At 50.5% G+C, this 23,421-nt stretch overlaps 1 protein-coding gene across 16 annotated transcripts in view; it reads left to right on the forward strand.

Annotated features, from left to right (window-relative positions):
- Positions 1–23,421, forward strand: part of AFAP1L2 (actin filament associated protein 1 like 2) — a 123,676-nt gene that overhangs the window by 19,991 nt on the left and 80,264 nt on the right. The window contains exons 1-2 of one of the 16 annotated variants that reach the window (XM_067709322.1): positions 5,088–5,259; positions 10,683–10,736. The exons of 12 other annotated variants lie outside the window; for them this stretch is intronic. In XM_067709322.1, the coding sequence (XP_067565423.1) occupies positions 5,244–5,259; positions 10,683–10,736 (70 nt within the window). In that variant the 5' untranslated portion in view covers positions 5,088–5,243. Of the gene's footprint in view, positions 1–5,069; positions 5,260–5,362; positions 5,384–5,453; positions 5,642–10,682; positions 10,737–23,421 lie in introns of those variants that run through there. 3 more of the 16 variants (XM_067709317.1, XM_067709323.1, XM_067709321.1) reach the window with 3 other exon arrangements.

Genomic DNA, 23,421 nt, shown 5'->3' on the forward strand with positions numbered 1-23,421 from the left:
AAGGGCCTAGAGATGGGCTGGGGCAAGTGTTAGGAGCGACAACACGGAGAGAGGAAAAGACAGAGCGAGGATGCCTGTGTCCACCGAGTTTCAGAGCCTCCGATTTGGTGGGAAGATGACCGGAGAACGTGTCCTTTCACTCCCACAGTCCCAATTTACTGGAGAGAAGACCCAGCTGAGCATTTGAGAATCTTACCTGTTAGCTAGGAGTGGATGTGTGACTTCAGGAGGAAAGGGAGAAAGGTGATGAAGGAGAGTCAATCAATCCTGGATCTCTCTGGAGAGTGGGGGGCAGCACATCAGAATGGGGATGGTGTGGGAGTCGTTTATGAAAACCTCCAGTGTGCTTTTCCAGAGCTGAGAGGAAGTGTGCGGCCCAGCTGGCACCGCAGAGCTGTGAGAACAGAATGTGACCTTTGTACCCGGAGTCAGGAAGCCCAGCAGCCCTGCCCATCCATGGTCCTAGGGACCAAGGAGAGCTCAGGACGCTCAGACCACAGAAGGGAGGCCCAGAGGAGCCCTGGGCCCTGGGCCATGAGCCCTTGACCCCCAGCATGACCTGGACAAGCAGACCTGCTCCTGGAATCACAGGCCTTTCTGGTATGAAATAAGGGGTCCCGTGTCCAACTACTTCCAAAGGGACATTCTTGGATTCTTTGATCTTCAATTACGTAGATCTTCGGAGAGTCACCTTTCGTCTACTCTACCTGATAGGAATATTTTAAGGAAAGTTATAAACATAAATAGCCCCTTTATAGAAATCAAATCATTATAGGAATATTGACCAGAATAGACTAGGAGTGTTTTTTCTAAGCTGAAGATTTCCTAGAGGTGCAGCTAAAAGCTCACATTCTCCCCAGTCTGTAGGCCTGTATCCCTCTGCTGTGCCAGCCCTGCTATGGAGGTAAGGGCACCAGGAGACCAGGCAGTGGCACTGGTACTTCCTGCTTTTCCCTATCAAGCTACGCACTGTGGGCTCTGGCACAGAGTCCAACCAGAGGGGCACCCAGGAATCCCCCTCCTCCGACCGCCCCCCTCTCCTCGCCTCTATCTACTCGCTCTCAGCCTAGATTTGCTTGCTTTCTTTAGGCCAAATATTTATTGGGTTTTTTTTGTTTTTAAATTCTGGAGTATTTCAAACATGCTGGCTGAGAGGCTCGATCACCTGAATATTGAATGAACACTTCCTGCGTCAAGATTCCAGGCCTTGGTTTCCTCAAATGTAAAACTCCGAGAGGGTTGAACTCCAGCCAGCGGTCCTCACTGTATAATATAAAATACACTCGTGTATCAACGACTGAGATTCAAGAAATGTTAACTTCATGCCATGTTGACTTCAGAGACTTAAAATAATAAAGAAACCCCCTAGGATGGGAGTAATTTTAAAAAATGGAAAATAAGTGTTGGTGAGGAGGTGAAGAAATTGCAGCACGTGTGCATCGCTGGTGGAGCCACTGGGGGAAATATTTTGGGGGTTCCTCAAAAAGTTAAACACAGAAGTACCGTACAATGCAGCATTTCTACTCCTCGGTAGTTGGGTCAGAGATGCTGTTCAAATGGGACTGGCTTGGGTCCTGCCCAGTGGTGACCTTGGGCAAGTTACTTAGGTTCTCCATGTGTGAAATAAGGGGAAATAGTATGTGCTGCCTGGATGGTTGTGAGAATCAAACAGGATAAATCTTGTAAAACTGGGCTCCCCTCTTCATTGCCCCAGCTGGCAACAGCCTCAACCCCTTTGCAGTTGAAGAAAGCTGTCTGGTGCCGAGAATTGGTTTAGGAATTAAGGGAGAAGCAGCCCTTCAGTCATCTGTGTCGCCGACACTTCCACCTGCACACCCAGAGGGCCAGATGCACCTCCACCCCACACCCACCCACCACCTACACTCCAGGCTGGGGGTACTCAGTTTGGTTTTAGGACTGCCTGCAACAGAACAGCCCATTTGGGATCCTATGGTATGGGGTGGGGTCGGTCATAGCCCTCAGAAGGCTGAGAAGGAAACCAGCTTGTCTGATCCCGGAGGCCAGAAACTCAATGAATTATAATTTGAATGTGAGTGGCTCCTTTGTGGAAGTTGCAAAGTGACTGAAGACACAGGGTTAAACCACACCCAGGACTTGGAGAGAGGGGGACACAGTACTGAGCTTTCCAGAGGCCTGATTCCTACTGATGGTTTGAAGTAGTGTTTCGGTTTCATTCTTGCAAAGGGCAGTGAAGTCCCATTTTAAATTCACTCTGCATACATTTCCGATTGATTTCTGTTTGTCTAGAGGCTCTGGGATTTGCCAAGTTTCCGTGATAAACTAGAGAGGATTTAGGAAGAGGTAATTAACGGGCTGGAGCCAGGGGGTGGGTGGTGGGGGGGTGGGGGGGGAGGGAGTAGGCATGATAGGGATATCGAGCCTCCCCCTCCCCAGCCTGCAGAGAGGGGTTGCCGTTACAGGAAGTGCTTACAGAGACAGCTACCAGAGGACTGGCTGGGGTAAAGCCCTGTCCAGTTAGAGCCCCAGGAAAGCCGGAACTCAGGGGTGTGACACAGCACAGGGTTTGGAATCAGGAAACCTGAGTTTTGAGTTCTGAAAGAGAGATTACCTAACTTGGTGACTTTGGTGAGGCCCTAACTCCTCTCATTCACAGGATGGAGGTAGTTTAACCCCACCTTTTATACTTAGTGACCTCAGTCAGAGCCAACCCTGCTCTTATTCCTCTGGGAGGGCCAGCTGGAACAAAGGCCCTGCTGAGTGGGGCTGGACCATGTAACCTCTCCCCGCTGGCCCCAGCTGACAGCTGGAGCTGAAATCTGCCCAAGAGTGACCAGCCACCAGACTTGAGGCTGGTTTCAAAACAACGAGCTGCACGATCAGATTCTTCTTGAGAACTTGAAAGGAAACCCGGGACCCAGCGATGGACATTGTACATGGGAGGGTGGGCACCAGGCCTGGCCATTTGCAAGATGGGGAAAGGGAAGGACGAGGGAGAACACAAAAAAGCAAGAGCACCCTCCGTCCCGACCCGGTTCCCTGTCCCAGCTTCCCAAGGCCCCCTGAACACTATTTCCTGTCCCCTGGTCCCCTGAGATGCTTGCATTCTTGCTGCAACCTTCACTTTTCCTATTTTTTGAACCCCCGTGAGCCGGGCCCACCTGGAAGAGTGGCTGCGAGAATTGAAATAATGTATGGGGGTGAGTTTGAAGGCTCAGATCCAGGACTCTAAGCCCCCTGGAGATGCTGGGGGCCCTTCACATTCTGCCCGCAACACCCCAACCTGCTAACACGTCTCTGCGTCTGACTCAGGGATGCTCAGCTCCTTTCCTGCTTGTCGTCCCACCCCACACTCCTACCAGCAGTCCCTCGGCCACCTGACTCACACGCTCTGGAGTGCCTGGTAGCGCCTGGCACCTGACAGGGGCTCAGGTAATAAATATCTGAGGACTGACTGACTGGGGACACTCACCACCTGGTCATCGAAGTTGCTGGAAACCGCAGCGTCCGCCTTGGCCCTTCCATCTCCCTCACGCCCTGTGCTCAGGCACAGAGCCTTGGTGTGGCCTCTTTGCCATTGTCCCCACTGTCCTTTCTGCCTGGAAGGCTGCAGTCACTTTGCCTCTCCTGTCATCACCCTAGCTCTAACTCATCTTTTAAGACTCAGCTCAGCCATCCCCTCTTCTAGAAGGCTTAGGAGGCTTTTCCAGGCCGGATCAGGGCCCTCCACTGGGCTTCCAGAATCCCTTGTGCTTGGGTCTAATCAGAGCCCCTACCTGGCTGGGCCATCATTGTTCACTTGTCTGCGTGCTCCCCAAGACAGTGACAGACAGCCTGGTACTTCCTATGAGCTCCAGGAAAGTTTTGTGAATAAACATCTGGAAGCAGACCACGTGCGCTTAATGCCTGCTGTGTTCTCTTTTAGCTGTGTGACTTTGGGCAAGTTGTTTAACCTCTGTAAGCCTCAGTTTCTTCAACTACATGACAAATAATTCACAGGGTCATTGGGAAAATTAAAGGCTGCGCACGTACAGCCCTCAGCCTCATGCCTGGTTTGAGAGGATGGCTCCGTGGATGTTAGCTGCTAACAGAGCTGAGAAAGACATTTCTAAGACCGCTGGGACAGAAGGTTTCCAAACATCAGAGCTAACTGCTGTTCCGAGGAAGAATTAGGATGTCTTTTAGAAAACAGCAACAACAAATCATCCTTAAGTGTTCCTTCAAGGAAGTTGGGGAAGACATGTTGAAAAACCAGGCGTTCAGCAAAAAACTGTGATTGAGATTTTAAAGTGAAAATGGAAGTTTAAAGGAAAACATGGATCTTCTTTGGGGGCAGGTGGGGAGGACATGGGCATGTTGAGAGGGCGTGAGAGAGTGGAGGGATCGATGGCAAAAAAAAAAAACCCCAAAACAACAAAAAAATGTAAAGGACATTAGTGTGGACCTTGGTGGCAGCGGTGGTGCAGGGTGCAGTTAGAGCGATGATTGAGCTCCCTATGGAAGAGATGGTACCCCTCCAGGGCGGTTGGCGCTGCGCCAGCCCAGAAACCCGGCGCCCCCCGATTCATCTAGGCGGCTCTAGAAATCCTAGTCTTTCTCAGAAGAGCCTGGCACAAGGCGCCCAGGGAACCTGGGCTGGGGTAAAAGACAGCAAGTAGATGCGTGTGCCTTCGGCTGCCCAGAGAGACTGCGAGAGAGTGGGAGCGATTCCCGACGAACTGGGGGCGGGCTCGGTTGACCCCAGCGCTCTCCCCACGTCTCCCCTCGAGAAACGCCAAAGGCGAAAGGGCGCGGGCCCGGGGATCGAGCGGGGGGCGCTCTAGGCACCTATCTGTCTTCCTACTGAGCCCTCAGTCTCCCGCTCTCGGCAGTGGGTTCGCAGCCCGGCGGCTGGAAGAACGGCTCTCGTAGGCCCGCCCCTCCCCGGGGCCTCCCCCAGGGTTTGGGCACGTCTCGGTCTCCCTCCCGCCATCCCGGGGCCGGGACGTGAAGCAGCTGCCACGCAGCCGCGGGAGTGGGGCCCGGGGCGCGCACGGACTTGAGCGCTGAAAGTCCGCCCAGGCCGGCCGCGGAGTTCCTCTGCGGGGCCGGCGCGCCGGGAGGGGACCGGGTCCGAGGGCCCCGGGCGCGCCAGGCGCGCTAGGAGGTCCCGCCGAGAGCGTGACCTCACGGGGAGGGGCCAGCGCGGCAGCCCTGGGCGCGGAGCCGAGCGCAGAGAGCGCAGCGCCGGAGCCGAGCCGCGAGGAGCGCACGCCGCGGCCCAGATGGAGCGGTTCAAAGGTGAGGACGCGGGTCCCGGGCCGGCGCGCCCCCAACACCTACTCGCCCCGCGCCACGCCGGAAAGCAAGGCCGGGCATAGCGAGAGGCGTCACCAGGTGCGCCTCGCGTCCCGCCGGGGCTCAGGTGAGCCAGGCCGGCTGCCCCCGCCCAGCCCGGATCTGGGCCGAAGACCCGGGCCACGGCGGCGCCGCGGGCTGGTAGAGCGGACTCCTAGGTGGCGGCTGCGGCCCGGGAGCTTTGATCCTCCCAGGCGCGGAGGGCCGGGGTCGGCGTGGCGAGGCTTCTCACCTGTTGGAGGACCCGGGGTGCGCTTGGAGACCCACCCTCTAAGCCCCGGTCGCCCCGGAAAGATGGAGCGAGGCCGAGGAGTTCCCGAGTGAGGTCGGAACAGTGCGGGGCTGCTTGGGTGGCAAAGGGGCAGGTAGTTGGGGTTTCTCGAGCGGGCGCCAGCCGGAGTGGAGGGCTTCTTGCAAACCCGGAGAAAGCCTGCGAGGGGATGCGCTTGGGCGTAAGTTGGGGGTGGGCGCGCAGCTTTCTTCCGGGCATGGTCGGGCCATCCCAATCGTTAAGCTGCCCCGGTAAACTGTCTCTCTCCGAGCCCTTCTCCGCTGCTTTACCCCCAAGCAAGAGCGAGGTGCAGGGATTGGGGGCAGAGCGGGGTGCCCGGCAGGTGGAGCGCGTCTCAGCCCAAGGGCTTAGCTCGTAATCAGCTGGGCAAGTTTTGGGGTTGGCCTGGGCCGGGGATCTCGGCCAAACCCTGGTGTGCTGGCTGTGCCCGACTCGCTCCCGTGCTTAGAGCGCCGGGGCTGGAGTCTAGAAGCCTCGGATTGCACATCGTTTGGAAAAGGAGGTTAAAGAGCTGCCCCTTAAGCATGACGCTGCGGGGACCCCCCTGGACCCCTCCGCCAACTCCTTTCCTTTGGGAAAGCTTCTTGCACTTTCTCGTCCTGGACTCGTCTCTGCCAAACCTGCAAAAGGAAATACTGTTTCTATATTTATTTCCCCCTGGGAGAGAGTAATAAAGGAGGCCGCTCAGATTCCCAAGGAATCTCACTCCAGTGGTTTCTCATTTCTGAACTGACAAACTTTTAGGGCTCAGCTTTGGTCCCCTAAACCAGTTGTATCTTTTGATTTTTCTCTTTCCTTATTTGGATCACCTGGTTACAGGTGAGGGTGAAAGAACTAAATCTTGGGCAGGGCTTCACATGTAAAGGAAGGGTCTTTGCCAGGAGCACAGAAGCCAGCTGGGGAGACCGAGTTAAATTAGTTGACAACCTTCCTTTTTCGTTTTCTGTGAACCCTCCCTGGAGCCTCTCTCACATTTCTAAGCGGGTGGTTTTTTGTCTCAGATTCTGCTGAGATCACATCAGTTTTGTGCCTGAATGCGTGCTTCGGTAGTCTCAGAACACTTGAGGAAGCCACAGGCCCTCTCCTTCTAAAATTGCAATTTGCTGCTCCCCACCCGGCTGGGGCCCCTCCGCCCTTTGGGAGGGACCCTCCCAGGGAATTCGAGACTTGAGTCGCCTCCCTGAGGGCCACTTCCAGCTCAGAGTCTGCCCTTTCTGAATTGTGTTAGCTGCTGGTTGAAGGTCCTGGTTGTAAGCTACTTGATCAAATCAGTATATTAATCCTTCTGAGTTAGGGCAAATGATAACATTTTGTGTCGTCTTTCCAAATGCCCAGTTATCATCAGAAGGTTTTTGTATTAATAGCTTTTGACTTGGCCCTTAACCTGAGAAAGTCTTCTTACTTATCTTTTCCTCTTGGGGGTTTAACATCCTCCCACCCTCCAAGATCTCTAAGAGGTTTTCGCCAACTGAAGGAAATTTAGTTTCCCGTTCAGAGTGTTTATGTTTCTGGTAACACATGTATCTGCCTCCTCATTTTGCAGTAAATCAAACACAGCGAGTGATAAGCGAATACATCTGAGAATTAGCTGGATTGCAGGGGCTAACCCAGCCCATCTTTTAGTGTTTTGACTATGGAGAAAAATCTCCAGGTTTCACTGGTGAAGCTACTAATATGTTTACTGGACCTTTAAGCCAAGGAATTTGGGGATCCCCCACTTCACCAGGGATCTAGAATTCCCCATTCACTGGAGAAGCTGAGTTGCGCTTTGAACAGTCATTGACTTGAAAAGTTGACCTGTGCAAAACTAAGCATGTTGGACCCAGTCTTCCATTAACCAGTGCAACTCTAACTAGTATCTGTAGTCTCTCGCTTGTCAGAGAGTGAGGGTTGTTTTTTTTTTTTTTGGTAAGATTGAATAATTATGGAATGACTAGGTATGGTGGTTTTAACAACAAAATTAAATGGAAGAGCAAGGTATACTTGGGCTCTCAGAACATAGGTAAAAATTGTAAAGAATTGTTTGTGATGCTTTTAAAATTTGTTATTTAAATGTCTCCTTCTATGTTTCTAAGTTCCCAGTTTTGAGCTCTCTCTCCTCACAAATAGGTTGAATGCCTCATCACCATCTCCAGATTCTCAAAATGTTTTCTCTCATTTGTAAATCACACAAATCAGTCCACGTTAGGAGAAACTGTTTTCCACGTTCCCCAGCCTACATGTCACATATTGTGCATCTCCAAAACCAGCCTATCATTTTTAGGCTCTGGGCTGACTTTCCATTGTTCTGTAAGAGGTAAAGAGACGTCTGGAGGTAAAGACTGGAATATCACCCTGTGTGTAATGCAGAAACATTTCCAGGCTTTCTCCTCATCCCTTCTAAGCCATTCTGGAGACAGCCATGATTCTCTTAAGCAAAAACAAGGTGGTGGTGGAGGCAGTAGGTGAGGGTGTCTTCCCCAGAGAGGTGGAGCTTTTATAAGAGTTGTCCTAGAAAGTGATGGTAGAATTGCTGTGTCTTGTGCGTGAATCTCTTCGGTGTTGTCTTAGCTGTGCTAAGCCCTGCGGGCTGCGTTGAGACCGTTCCCATCCTTGGGTGTTTACATATTTATGAATCCCGTAAGGGCATCCTTGTATCACTGTGCATAAGCCCACTGGCTGAATTCACACCATGGAGTCAAGGATTCTGGTTCCTACTGCTCTTCCAGCTGGTGAGTGTGTCCAGGGCCAAATGTGACTGACCTACTGTCTGTGGTATTGCACTTGGAAGTCCATGCCAAAGCTTCCTGAAATTGTGTCACACTTGGATACAAACATGCAAGGTTGAGATAGTCACTTTAATTTGGATCACAGTAATTGGTTGAAAGTGTATCATTCTTTTCCTGTATTCTTTGGTTTCTGAATCATATCACCTGATTTTCGGGAGAGGGCACTTGGTTCTAGGGTACTGGAAGGTAGAGATGAGCTGTGAAGAGTCAAGCCAGTAAAAATACTTGAAAGCTTATGTGGGAATCATGAGATCTGTGGTCAGGGAAGGTCCAAAAAAGGAAAACTAATTAAAAGAGATAAACAGATTGATAATATTCATTTCACCTTCAGAAGAATCATCTGAATATGTTGTTTTTCCATGTCTAGGAGCTCAGGTTTTCCCAGTTGAAGTTCTACTTAAAGCAGAGTGTCTTAACTTTAGACACATGTGGGAAACATCCAGGGAGCTTTAAAAAATATGGATGCATAGACCCCACCCAAGACATTCTGATTTAATTGGTCTAAGGGTTCGGCTTAAGCGTGTTTTTTAGGTGATTCTAGTGTGTAGCCAACAATGAGAACCATTGAAAAAAGATAATTATATAACACTTTCCTCACCTGGAAAACTAAGAGCGAGTGTGGAGACGGATACCCCCCTCCATACGCACGTGATGTGGTTTAACCGAATCTTGTGATACCTACAGAAATCTAATGTAATTCACCTGAAGCTGTTATGGACTTTGAAAGGCTGTGGGGAAGCTACTGAAAAACAGTCTCCAAAGTGATGCTTCAGAACCCTAAGCTCAGCGTTTGCTCATGGTTGTACTTGACCCCAAGCCCTCCTGACTTTGAAGCTCTTTGTGTGGGAGCCCTTGATGCCTTGGCAATGAAATGGTCTGAAACAAATACTGAGAGGTCACCTTTGGTGCTGAGAGGCCAGGAGGGGTGGGGGAATTCTGCTCCCGGCCCTTCCCCTCTTCTGAAGGGGCGGGAGCTCTGGGAACTGGGCTGGTTCCAAGGACCATTAAAGGGCCGGGAGGGGCCAAGGAGCTTCAAAGCTGAGGAAGCTGTGCCAGTTTTCTTCCAAATCCCTTTAATGATGGGAAGTGTTTCTCTAAAGACTTCTGTCATCCAGAGAAGGGAGACTTTCCCCAGGCCAAGGGAGGATGGCACGTCTGCCCAGAGCCCAGGCTGAAATGGAAGGGAGAAGAGTCAGGGTGCGAGGAAGAGGCAGCAGCTTGGGAACCGGGAGTCCCGAGGGATCTGCTTGGTCAGGCGAGATGCTGAGCTGTCCAGGCCTCAGTTTCCCCTTCTAGAAACCACCCCCTGGTGTTTAGCCATCACGTTTTCCGAGCACTCTTCAATGCTACTTGCTCTGTGGTTACTGAGGAATCTCTGGAGGGAGGATATGTCTTGAGGAGGGGAGGAAAATGAGGGAGGGAATGTGGGCAGCCCAACAAACTCCAGTTTAGGATTGTGATTCTTATAAATAAAACCAATTTCCTGTTGAGAGTGGAGAAAGGCAGCTTTGGTGGGAAAGAGAATGCCATCGGACATGTGAGGAATTTGTTTCTCAAGGACCTTTGTGTGAACGTGTCTCCAAAGCCTGGAGCCACTCTCTGAAATGCAGGATTATTCGCTTCCATTTGAGAGACGGATCCACTGAGGCCGAAAGAGATTAAGCAACAACTCAGCAAGTCACAACCTAGATAAGAGATCCCTGAGAAGTGAGTTTCTAAAGGGTAGATTCCTGTTCTAATAACAACAAGGGCTTATTTAGAAAGAAGTTCTAGGAGCAATTTTCAGGCTCATTCCTTATCAGTGTCCTTTTAGCCAGGAAGGGATTAGCCACTCAGTGAAACTCTCCTCCGTCTTCAGGACCTGGCCCACATGCCTCCTCTTCCATGAAGCCTCCCCTGAGTTGCTCTGTGTTCCCTCACTATTTTAGGTGTAGCACATCGTTAAGTGCTCAAAAACTGTTGAATTAAAGTCACATTGTCTTATCATTATATGCCTCTGTGTCTGTCTCCCCTGAAGCCCCTTCAAGACAGGGGTATCTCTCTCCCCCAAGGATCCCTCCCCCTCAGCCCCTAGTGCACTGCCAGGCACATAGTAAGTGCCTGAGACAAGATGGGGGAATGAAGGAAGGAAGGAATTGCAGGCAACAGGAGTGCCTCCTCTCTCAGGTTCCGGCCCTCAGGGGCAGCCCTGGGTCACAAAGGGAAATGAGGCATGATCTCAAAGCCAGATTCCGGAAGTGGAGATGCAAGCCAGCAGTGGCCACCCTTGGCTTTCCCGACTTGAGCCTTGTTTCTGTCTGTTCCAGCACAGGGGTGTTGCTGTCTGGTGGTACAGAGAAGGATGCTGCAGGTTTCTGCTTGTGAGTATGAGCCTGCCTGTGCCCTCCGCAGAAGCTCACCTGGCCTCCAGGGCTCCCGAGGGCACAGACTTGGCTCTGCCCATGCTCTGGACCGATGGCTGAGGGATCTCGTGGAGCTGGGCGCCAGCCTGGGCACTCCGGGGCTCAGGGTTCTAATCTGACCTTTGCCACTAACTCGCTGTGCGACCTTGGGCAAGTCAATTAATCTCTCTGGGCCTTGTCTCCTCACCTGTACGAGTGAGGATAATGATTACTAACTGCTGCTTGATGGAATAATTGTTAAGAGCTTCTGTGCTGTACTTGTAAGGGGCAATGTTGTATTAATTCAGGGAGCAAATACCCTGAAACCTCGGTGATGTCGTCCTGGCCCCACCAGTTCCTGCCTTCTTGGGGGTTGGGTGGTTCCTCACCGTTAATTTGGGCACCAGCTGTGCCCATCACATGCTTTGCGAAGCTGTTGGGAGCTCTGAGCTGGGGATGTTCAGCCTGTTCCCAGGCAGCCTAGCTTCTCAGAGCATCTACGTAATCCCCTTGAGGTCAGCTGGAAAGGAGCTGGGCAAGGAACTTCTTTGCTGTCTCAGTAAGTTTATATAGGAGAGACCCTTAAATTCTAACTAGAACTTCAAGCTCTTTACTAATTTTCTGTCACTTGGCTCTCACCTTCTCCCTAGTTGGTCTTAAAACAAACTAACGAAAAACTCCATTGAGAGGGAGTAGGGAGAACGTGTAGAAAATGTCAGAGCCTGCGTTACCCTGGACGTCGTGCTGCACTGGTGCAAAACCAGATGAGCCCAGCGTATTGTATTTTCACGTCCCGTCTCTCCGTGGGCCTTAAATTTCAGGGAGGAGCAGGGAGGGGCACCGACAGCAACAGAAGCCCTGCTCTGTTGTTTCCTAAACAGACCCCTGAGTTCTCCTCTCACTTCCTTGAACCCCTCCCAGGGATATCAAAGACAGCAGCAGGCCTGTTGAGTGTGGTGAGCTGTGCCCCAGCAAATTGGCCTTCTGCTCCTCATTAAATGGAGGAAGGATGGTTAGCTGTTAGCTCTGAGAGAGCAGCCTGCTTCTCCCGGAAGGAATCTGAGCGGGGCCATGTGCATTCCTGCCGGTGGAGGTGTCTTTCCCAAGGAGGGTGACTAACTGCCCCAGTTCGCCTGGGACTTTCCTGGTTTTGCCACTGAAAGTGCCCAGTCTCAGGAAATCCCTTAGTCCCGGGCAGACCCGAGATGGTGGGTCGCCTTGTTCCCAGGCCTCTCAGCTTTATTAAAAGCTAAATCAAACATGTGGTTGCTCCGTAGCAAAGACGAACTAGAGCCAGTTATTTTGTCTCTTTGACAAGAAAGCAGAAGCCCAAAGCTTAAAAACTAGCCGTTTGCAACTAACCACGAAGGATATCCACCAGTATCCTAGAGGAGAGAAGCCAGTCTTGAAAAGTCTGCAGTCACACTGCATGATTCCACTTATGTGACTTTCTGGAAAAGGCAAAACTGTCGGAAAGGGAAACAGGTCAGTAGCTACCAGGGCTGGGACAAGGGATTCACCACAAAGGAGCAGGAGGGAAATTTCTAGAATGATACAAATCTTCATTTTTTTTGCATCTTTATAGTGGTGGTGGTTACACAGTTCTAGAGCTGTACAGTCAACAGGGAAGCGTTTTTGGTTTTTTCTTTCTTTGTGTAAATTATACCTCCAGAAAGCTGACTTTAAAACAAACACTAGCCATTTGTGACACTGTGGTATAAGATGAAGCATCGATCAAGCATGTGGTTGGCCATCACAGGTTGTAAATAGCATCTGAGGTCTTGGTGTGGTCATGCCTGCAGCCACCTGGAGGTGCAGCAGAAGACAGTGAAGAATTTTGGTGCAAAACAAAATGACTATGGGACGGTATGCTAAACGCAAGAGACGTATCTGTGAGGCACAGACAGGGTGATGGTGGAAGCTCTCCCTCTATTTAGAGAAAAGGAAAAGCAGGTCTCCTAAAACCCAGGCAGCAGATGTGCCCAGGAGGGTCATGGAATATTGAAGCATTAGCTCTGGGTTCCCACCCTGGGAACTCTTCTGCTACACACACATGGATCTAATGTATTGACTTTGGCAGGCTTTATGCTGCAAGGTTTGTTTTTTGTTTTGTTTTGTTTTGTTTTTTTCACCAGTGAAGTTATTGAATTGGAATTGAGTCTGCACCATAATTATTTCCTGGCTGACCTCTTGATTTTGGCAATCCTGCATGTCTGTGCTAGCTAGGATTGATTTTGAGAGGGGGGAGAATGCATGATTTAGCAAAATAATGCACCTATTCCCATGTGAGGTAAGGGATCAGCCCTTTTGTTTCCAGGCAGAGAAAAGCCTTGTGATGTGCGAGCAGCAGCCCTTGCTCACCAGTCCAGGAGACGGGATGCAGAATCCCCCGTGAATGAGGACGTATCGTTCTGGTGGTCCTAATGGAATCTGAAGAGCTTAGTGGTTCCCATTTCCCAGAAACTCAAACCCTAAGTCAAACTGGCTTGTTCTTCAGGTGAACTGTGTTTGGCTCTATGACCCGGGTAGCCGACTGTGTGTCTTCTCGTCTTCATTAAGTACAGTGGGTTGGAAGGCTGCAGAACTTTCATCCCTGAGGACCCTATGGGCCCAGATAACTTTCAGTCATGAACTACACAGGAGAATTTCACACATGCAACGCTTCTTAATCATAAATGTGTCCAGGACACTAGCAACCCACAGAGGCAGGTCCGTTCTACCTGTTCTTGGGGTATTCAGGAAGAATTGCTGAATAATAGCAGAATAATAATAGAATAATTGCAGTCCTTAGTCCCAATTTTCTCAACTGTGTTGGGGGACAGTGGTGGAGGGTGGGGTAGAGGCAGGGAATATTTTTTGTGCATATTTGCAGTGAATCTTCCCTGATGCAGGGTCAGGCCTGGCTTGTGGAGGGTCCACCTTGGAAGGGCCAGGTTTGGGGCAGCCCAAGGACCCACTTCTAGGTTGAGTACAAACAGTACTAGTTTGAATTCTAGTTTGAGGGCTGCAGGGGAGAAGCTGGGAGTGCATGGGTGGGGAAATTCCAGATACTTCCTTCCCCAGACTGCAAACGATTACCACCATCTCCCCAGGCTACCCTGGCCTACTGGCATTTTGGGGGGGTTCTGAGGGCTGTCAGCCTTCCTCTTAGACCAACAAGTGGGAATCCTGCCATTTCCTTCCATCCTCCACCCCCCTTTTTCTTCTTTCCCAGTTTTTACACAAGAGGATTTATTCATGTTAACTATATTCAAGTCCCCAGAAGGGGGGAGAAGAAAGATTGTGTTGAATGAGCTTATTGTTTGGAGATTTCACTGACTTATTTAATACCCACAATCCTAGAACATATTGAGCTGATTTACTAAAATTCAAATACGGGCCTTTGGGAAGGAACTCCGAGGGTGCTGGGTGTCCCTGATATCAGGGCTGGGACTTACTGGGTGGCAGGCCTGCTGGGGGCATCTTATCTTCATCTTCATGCTCTTGGGTCTCCTTGGGGGAAAAATACTCTCATTTACAATGTCAGACTTCTTATGAGCCTGAGACGGCCACCAACCTTCTGCCCTTTGCATCATCAGGCCTTTTGTGGTATCCCCTTCTAGCACTTTCTTTGAAGAAGTGAAGATGGACACCACCACTAGGTACTTCCATGAACAGAGGCCCCTTGTGGCTTCTGCTTGGCACAAGTGGAAGGAAGTAAAGGGTGGTGATGTGGCAGAGCTTGGACAGAGGACAGACAACCTCACACCTGTTGCTCGAGTGCCTGATGCAGTGCGGCTGGTCTGTGACAGTCATGGCAGAGTTGGATGCATGTCTTCTAGCCTGATGTGGAGATGGGATCTCTGTGGATGGTATTTCTGGAGTTGTGGCTGAGGATCATGGTGTGTTTGACGGTCCGGTGCCATCGTCTAGTGTGTGGTGACAGTTCCAGGTGTCTGAAGCCCTTGAGGCTCTCCTGAGAGAGCCACTGCCGGCTACCTGAGCTGGGGTGAGACTCAGTAATGTCCCAGGTGCCCTGAAACTTAGACTGTGGCAAAGCAGGTCAGGTTGATGACAAAACCAGCTCCGGCAAGTGTGAGTGTGTGTTAGGTGCTGCAAGACCCCTCCTGGGCGCACACAGGCTCACACCTGCTTCTGTACATTCAACGTCCTCTCTCTCTATTTTTCTCCCTCCCCCACCCTTGCTCTCTTCTTTCATTCCTTTATTCTCTTCTTCTTGACTTTCTCCCTTTTTTTTTTTTCTTTCTGTCAGTTCTGTTCAGGTCTCCTGTATTTTTAGAAAAAGGATCTTCCCCAGGAACCTAAGGTCAGAAAGACCCAGAAAGAGAGAGCCTCCCCTTGCCTCCAGGTCTCTGCTCTTATTTCTAGCAGCCAAGGCTAGAACTCCAGGCTTCCCCAGGAGGAGCTGATGACCTCAGAGGCAGGGTGGGAAATGGGGCATGCTCCCAGCCCAACGAGGAGCATCTCATTCCTTCCTGGAAGAGGAGGCCTGGGTGAAGTCTGTTCGGTGCAGCCCCTGCTGCTTCATCAGGCCCTAGAAAGTGTCACTCCATACTGCCTGCTGCAAAGACGGTCACCTTCCCCAACCCTCATGGTCCATGCTAACCATGAAAGCTTGCCAGCCGTCCCACCTGACCCAGGGCGGGTTAGTGTGACTAGTCACAGAGGCTGGGATGCCCAGGAGAGTTCTTGCCCTCTCTGCTGGTCCTTAAACAGCCCTGTGACCTGCTCACCTCCAAGGGGTGGAAGAAGTAGTCCCAGCCCTGGGTGGGGCTCCTTCCACTGCCATCCCAAGCTCCCTGGAAATCAGCATCAGAGGACGGCCTGGCATCTGCACAGGGGGAGCATGAGAACATCGCCACAGTTTGGATAAACATTCCAAACATGAAGGCTCAACATTGACTAAAATAATTTTTTCCCATTGACCTCCTGGCTTCCCCGTGGGCAAGTGTCCATCTCCCGCCCATCTGATGCTGGTTTGGTGCGTGTAATTGTAAACAGTTCAGGCTGGGGGCAAATCTCCGAGAGTTATGGGGTCCAGGTGTCGCTCCTGGCTCGCCACGCACTGGTTCCCTTGAGAGTGGGAAAGGTCATTTTGTTCTCCAAGGGAGAATTTAGTCTGTTGCTTTTGAGATCAAATCCTTTGGAAGCATGACTGTCTCCCGTGCCCCTACCCCCCAGGTCTCCACTCACGACTGAAAGAGACTGGGGGAGGGGGCTCTAATTCATGAGTGAGTGGGGTTTTTGCTTCTCTGACCCCGAGGTAAGGGCCCCGAGTGCTCTCAAGTCTTCAGGGAGGCATCAACATGATGCTGTTGACTGAGGAGCAGACAGAGAAGCCTGCATTCTCTATGTGAGAATGTGGAGCCCACTCACCAGGGCAAGTGTCAGGTCAGTTTCAGCATCGTTTCTCAAGTACAGCTGGACGCCTGACGCGGGCATGGCAGCCGGCAGGTGGGAGCCTCTTGTCCTAAGCAGGAGGCCTCTGAAGTGTGTAGGCAGCTTTGTTACCTCCCTGGCCCTAGCAATAGACTTGGAAGTCATCTCAGAGCGAAAGTGCTTGCAGGGATTGTGTTTGAAAATGCCTTTGGACAGTTGGGGGACATGGGGGGCACCGATGTCGGGGGTCTGGCTTCCCTCCTCTTTGCATCCTTGCAGCCCTTAACATACCTAGCGGGTGGGGCCCCAGTGAAGGGAAAGGAAGCTGATAAACTCATTCACTTCACATTAGGCGTGATTGGGACTGTGTGTGTGTGTGTGTGTGTGTGTGTGTGTGTGTGTGTGTGTGTGTGTCTTGGAGAAGCGCTGTCAGCCACAATCAGCCCCATTTTCTTGAAATTTCCTAAAGCTATTTACCTAATGCCCTTAAAGGATAAGATTGGTGTCCTACAACAAGATTTATTTTTCTGCCCTGGGGAGATTGAGGCAGCTTGGGAGAGAGAAAGTGAGAACTCAGAGGACGTGTTCTGCTGGGATGGACTGACGCCCAGATCCCACACTTACCCATCAAGGCTCACTCAGCCTTGACATCTTGACCTCGACCCCCACCCCCCCAGCCCAAGCCTTCAACCCCTCACTGCATCCTGCACAGCCCTGCTCTGTACCTCCATCCTCGGCTGCCATGTGTCTGTGCATATGCATTTCTTCTCTGGCTGGAAAAAATAAGGCCAGTCACATAGATTGGAGCAAAATATTCTCTACAAATGGCTGTTTTTTTCTTTTCTTTCTCTTCTTTCTTAAAACATTACCATTACTGAGTGTGAAAATGGTTTAGATTCAGGAGGAAACAGCTGGCTGGCAGAGATCCTGGTGGGGTCTTGGGTAAGAGTCCGCTGTCACTAATGACTTTATTAGGTACATTTCCGGCACAAGCACACTTGGCAGTTGGGGAATTCTGTCGCTGAGAACTTTCACCGAAGGCAAGAGCAGTAGGCGGAGCAGCTTCCAGCTGAGGCCAGGAAGGAAAGTCTTCGTTCAGGACAGTCCAGACCTGTCCAATGGGTGTCTCTTACCACCTTGGTAGTTTAACTCGGATGCTCATGAACCTTTTCTTTCTAGAATATTCTGTGGGTTTCTCTTAAACTTCAATAGTTTGCTACGTACCTAAGGTGAGCCCAGATTTCTTAGGGTCCCTGAACCAGGCCCTCTACCTTGAGTGCAGGCAGTGGCTAAAGCAACTCTCCAGTGGCTGTGCGGAGAGCAGGGACATGTGCTCTCCCGTGTCTGGCACTGGAAAAAATCTGAGCTCCTTCTGCAGTGGCCCATGCCTATTTGTCCAGCCCCTATGGCTATTTATCACTTTGTTCTGTGCCCCAGCCGTAGTGGATTCCTTGTGATTCCCCAAATTGGACTTTTGCAAATGCTGTTCCTTTGGCCTGGAATGTTCTCCACTCAGGGCTGCCTGCCAGGCTTATCTGTCAATGCTCACTCACCCTTAACCTTGACCCCCCTGAAGACTTTAACCCCTCACTGCACCTTGCATGACCCTGCATGGCCACGGTCATGTTACAGTTGATGGAAAGTCTATGTTCCCAGGAAGGTGAGAGTTCAAGGGTCAAAAGCCATTATTCCTCTTTGTGCTGTTTTCTGAGTTTGATTGCGTCAAAGTTAAGGGCTTCTGTTCATTAATGAGATTTCGGACAAAGGTAATAGGCAGCTGGCCGAAAGGAGAGAGAGATTTACACTGTCTAAAAGCTTCAGGGGATTAACATTTAGAATATTCAAGGACCTCTGGCAAATCAGCCAGAAAAAGGCAGAAATCTCAATAGAAAAGAAGGTGAGTAAAGGGTGTGAATGGGAGTTTACAGGTGAAGGAGCCTCCAGAATGGTGAGCACCTGAAGAAACGCTTGCTTGGGCTCTTTTAGTTTTCAGAGCCAAACCAGCCAGAGCAACCGCCCAGCAGGCTGGCGGAAGTGAGGGGCTGCAGGAGGCCAGGTGTTCTCAGAACACTCAGAACTTTCTGCATGGGTCCACTCCGGACAGGTTTGAAGATGATCTTTGCAGCGTTATTTTCGGTGGTGGAGAGCGGGAGGTGGTCTTGGTGTCTAGGTGAACTATGACAGCAGGTGCACATTCTAGAAAATTTTGCAGCAGTGGAAGCAATGGATTAAATGTCTGTCCAGAAACATAGATGGCTCTTTAAGACGTAGTGCTGACTGAAAGGTAGGAAGCAGAAGGGCCCTTGAGACAATTGTATTTCAGGCCGTTAAAAATTCATAAGGCAGTACACATTGAGCAGGAACCCATAACAGAAAAAAAGTACGTAAAGGAGAGAACGTCATCTCTGTTGGTAGTGGGGGATGGGATATGGGCATGAAAGGGAATTTTTTTTTTTAAATTAATTTAATTTTTGACTTCATTGGGTCCTTGTTGCTGTGCGTGGGTTTTCTCTAGTTGCTGAGAGCGGGGGCTACTCTTTGTTGCGGAGCACAGGCTCTAGGCGTGCGGGTTTCAGTAGTTGCGGCACGTGGGCTCAGTAGTTGTGGCTCGCGTGCTCTAGAGCACAGGCTCAGTAGTTGTGGCGCACAGGCTTAGTTGCTCCGCGGCATGTGGGATCTTCCCGGACCAGGGCTCGAACCCGTGTCCCCTGCATTGGCAGGCAGATTCTTAACCACTGCGCCACCAGGGAATCCCAGGAAAGTGGATTTGTAAGAGTTTGTTTATAGTCTGCTGCTGATGCCAGAAGCCTACAAATCTGACTTGAAATAGAACTGGTCATAGTGATGGCAACACCAGCAGTACATGCAGTGCGCGATGGAGAGGTGGGAGTCGGGTGGGCACTCATCTCCCTGCAGCCCCCGCCAGGGGGAAGAGTTAATGGGGAGGCCATTTTCTTTCTGTTAAGTGCTGGGCTGTCCAAGACCCTTTGCCAGTGAGGTTGTGATAATAGACCACCCTTACAATTCACACCAAAGTTAATGTGTTTTTCAGAGCTGTAGTGATGATTAGCAGCCTGCCGTGGTCAGGAGGGGAGGGGATGCTTGTAACCCACCCTTGGATGAGCCTGGGATGATAGAGCTGGCTTTTAAGAGTTGTGTTATTTTTCAGTCACCTTCAGCTACTCTGAGCACCAGGTGTCATCTTTGGGTTCAGATTGCTAATAAGTACGTACAGGTCACGGCCAAGGGCTGTGTCCAAAGGTTTATCAGATTGAGTCGAAGGCATTGGAATTGGATTTTTCCGGTACCTGATTGATTGGACACGAAGTTGCTAGACTCTGTACAGCAGTTCATTTTTGCTTCTCTCCACCCAGGAGATGGGAATATTCACTCAAAATCGGTGCATCCAAACGAGAGCAACTGCTTCTCCACAAACAGACCTGGGGTCTATTTAACCTGAACTGAATTGGCCCCTGAAATTTTTTGTTCCACCTCTATTCCTACTTGCAATATACTTGTTTTCCTTTGTCTTTTTTTTTTTTGGCGATACGCGGGCCTCTCACTGTTGTGGCCTCTCCCGTTGCGGAGCACAGTCTCCGGACTCACAGGCTCAGCGGCCATGGCTCAGGGGCCCAGCCGCTCTGCGGCATGTGGGATCTTCCCAGACTGGGGCACAAACCTGCATCCCCTGCATCAGCAGGCGGACTCTCAACCACTGCGCCACTAGGGAAGCCCGTCCTTTGTCTTTTTTAAGTCTTTTTGAGATTCAAAGGTGTGTGTGGTAGAGCCATTTGGGCCGGGAAGACCACTGCCTGCTTCTGCTCTGCCCAATGTGTGCTCTGCGAGGCTGCCTGGGGTCTCGTGAGCGTGGGCAGAAGAGCTGACTCTTTCAGGTGTGGCTCAGCTGGGGGTGCGGAGCAGCAAATCCAGCTATGTGTAAAAGCCAGGAAGTAAAGCTTAAGGTTTTCAGAAAATGGAAAAACCCCTGATTTTGGCTCTGCTGCTTTGATTGTTCTCCCACCGTTCTTTCTCATGCACTGATGTCTTTTTCTTCTAGCTGTCCTTCATCTGACCTGTCCATTTACTGACCAAGTTCAGTTTCTGCCCTGCATTCCCCATTCCTAGCTCCACTGGAATGTGTATGCTTCAGTGTTGGAACAATGTAGATCTTCATTTCTGTTCTCCTAAGTGCAAGTGTCAGCCCCAGGGTCCTTTCCAGTTAGAAGGGTTTGTGGTTTTTTACTGAACTTGCTGATGTGTGTAAATAGCCCTTTGTAATGGCGAATTTCCAGGTGTTCACACCATAGGCGTTTTTTGAGCTTCCTCGTGTGCCAGGTGTCGTCTGGGTGCTGAGATAAAGCTGGGCACGGTATTAATGGGTCTAATAAAGGATACTTTCAGATAGTAGTAAGTAACATGAAAAACAGTATATTTTTACCTCTTTATTGGAGTATAATTTCTTTACAATGGTTTGTTAGTTTCTGCTTTATAACAAAGTGAATCAGTTATACATATGTTCCCATATCTCTTCCCTCTTGCGTCTCCCTCCCTCCCACCCTCCCTATCCCACCCCTCCAGGCGGTCACAAAGCACCGAGCTGATCTCCCTGTGCTATGCGGCTGCTTCCCACTAGCTATCTACCTTACGTTTGGTAGTGTATATATGTCCATGCCTCTCTCTCGCTTTGTCACAGCTTACCCTTCCCCCTTCCCATATCCTCAAGTCCATTCTCTAGTAGGTCTGTGTCTTTATTCCTGTCTTACCCCTAGGTTCTTCATGACATTTTTTTTCCCTTAAGTTCCATATATATGTGTTAGCTTACGGTATTTGTCTTTCTCTTTCTGACTTACTTCACTCTGTAAGATAGACTCTAGGTCCATCCACCTCATTACAAATAGCTCAATTTCGTTTCTTTTTATGGCTGAGTAATATTCCCTTATATATATGTGCCACATCTTCTTTATCCATTCATCCGATGATGGACACTTAGGTTAAACAGTATGTTTTGAGAGTAATTGGCAGGGGGAAGGAACAGTCGCACTATCAGCCAGGGTGGTCACAGAGAGTCTCTCTGAGATGACGTTTGGGTTGAGATCTAAGTGAAGAGGAGGGGCCTGCTGCATGGAGAACCAGGGTTGGGAGTTCCAGGCAGAGAAAGCAGCAGGTGCAAAGGTCCTGAGATCATCAAGAGCTTGAATGGTATGGATTTAGGGGCTGGGAGCTGGGAGCAGAGTCAGCAATGGGGACGGTGGTGAGAGATGAGGTGGGAGAGCCAAAAGCTTGGGTTGTATTCTTTTTTTTTTTTTTAAGACTTTCAAAATATAGCATGTTTATTACAGTCAAAGCCAAAATTGGGTCGTATTCTGAGAGCACTTTACAAGCAGTGGAATTGAGCTTCCCAGTCACCCACTGCCTCTTACAAATGGGTAGGTTACCACCAGTCTTTTATTCCACAGCAAAATTCTAAGCACATCCTGGAAGAATATTCTCCTTCATACTTCTCTGAAGAGGTTGAGGTGCTACAGGCCTGTTACAGTTTTCCGCACTTTACTGAAGGGGGTTCTGAGGGTGAGACTGGGCATGGAGAAAGCCCGCAGGTGCACAGCTCATTGGTGGCAGGTGTAGGACAGTTGCCTGAGATTCCCGAATGATGGTACTGCATCCTTCCCACCAGGCAAAGCCAGGGAAGGAAAGTAGCTCTTTGACCTCTGAACCATCTAACATCTCTGAATTACTTCTCCCTGTTAAGAGGCATTGAATGCTTTATTTCCCCACTGTGCAGGTTGCAGGGAATACAATAATGGTCGAAAATGTCAGGGTTTATGCCCACCTGGTTCACATCCAGCTTGGATACTTGCAACGTTGAGCAGTTACTTGCCCTCTCTGAGCCTCAGTGTCTTCATCTGAAAGGGGCTGATTACCCTCTTCCCTACAGGTTTGTAAGAACTGAGTGAAATCTCGTACTTCTCCACAGGTTCAGCACATGGTCAGAGCCCCAAGAGGCTAGTTACGGGCCGTAGGTTGTGGTGAAACAAGGTACTGCGCTGTATTTGCCATGGATCTGCCATGTTTCTTTCTTTTTTTAAAAAATAAATTTATTTATTGTATTATTTATTTATTATTTTTGGCTGTGTTGGGTCTTTGTTGCTGCGCACGGGGGCTTTCTCTAGTTGCGGTGAATGGGGGCGACTCTTCTTTGTGGTGCACCAGCTTCTCATTGCGTTGGTTTCTCTTGTGCAGCACATGCTCTACGTGCATGGGCTTCAGTAGTTGTGGCACACAGGCTCAGTAGTTGTGGCTCATGGATTCAGTAGTTGTGGCTCACGGGCTGTAGAGCGCAGGCTCAGTCATTGTGGCACACGGGCTTAGTTGCTCCACGGCATGTGGTATCTTCCCGGACCAGGGCTCGAACCCGTGTCCCCTGCATTGGCAGGCAGATTCTCAACCACTGCGCCACCAGGGAAGCCCCTGCCATGCTTATTTCTGATGCCTAAAACCTTTGCTTTCAGTAGTGTGGCCATTAAGGCTGTGTGAGGGAGGGGCAAGCTGACTGTTTCCTGCTTCTGAACCCGTTAGGATGAGAACACTGTGCCTCATTAGTCCTCTGTCACCCCAGCCTCAGTTTTCTCCATCTATAATAATCATCGCTCTACTCCTGTCCCAGGCTTGTTGGGAAGATGAATGAAAACCATGCATGAAAGTGTCCTGAAACTGAAAAGCACCGAACATGTATGGAAGGTGGTTATTTCAGTGCTGGGCTGGGATTTGCATAGCAGGCAAACGGCAGTCGTGGTGCTTCCTTAGGCATTGCTACTGTTCCTGACTAGTTCTCAGCTCTCCCCAGAAGGCGGGCTTTCTGGGTCCTTGTGGGAACGTGTTTGAGATTGGCTGCTGAGACGGGCAATTAGATGCAGGATCACAGTCAGCAGTGAGGTCTCAGTAAGAGATTCGGGCAGGCTGGTGAAGTTCATTTCAGTCCCACAGGCAGTGGACGCTTCCGTGCCAAGTGCCCATCTACAAGATGAGGAGAGTGATAAGCCCCCTGTAGTCACGGGACCGGTGCCCACATGGCCTGGTTACCAGTTGCAGCCCCACGAGAACATCTGCTCAGAGCCACGTTGCTGCGGGTATATTTTGCTTGCTTATCCCAGGTTGCTGCTCCCCGGCCTGGCAGTGGGGTCCCGCTGGGCCCAGGGAGGCCCTGGCCTCCTGGCAGCTGCTCCCTGGGACACATGCACTGGACCTCTCGTGACTTCCAGCACTGCCTCTCTCTGGGGGGGGGGGT

The sequence above is a fragment of the Pseudorca crassidens genome, chromosome 16 (genome assembly GCF_039906515.1).
Source record: "Pseudorca crassidens isolate mPseCra1 chromosome 16, mPseCra1.hap1, whole genome shotgun sequence".
Taxonomy (NCBI): domain Eukaryota; kingdom Metazoa; phylum Chordata; class Mammalia; order Artiodactyla; family Delphinidae; genus Pseudorca; species Pseudorca crassidens.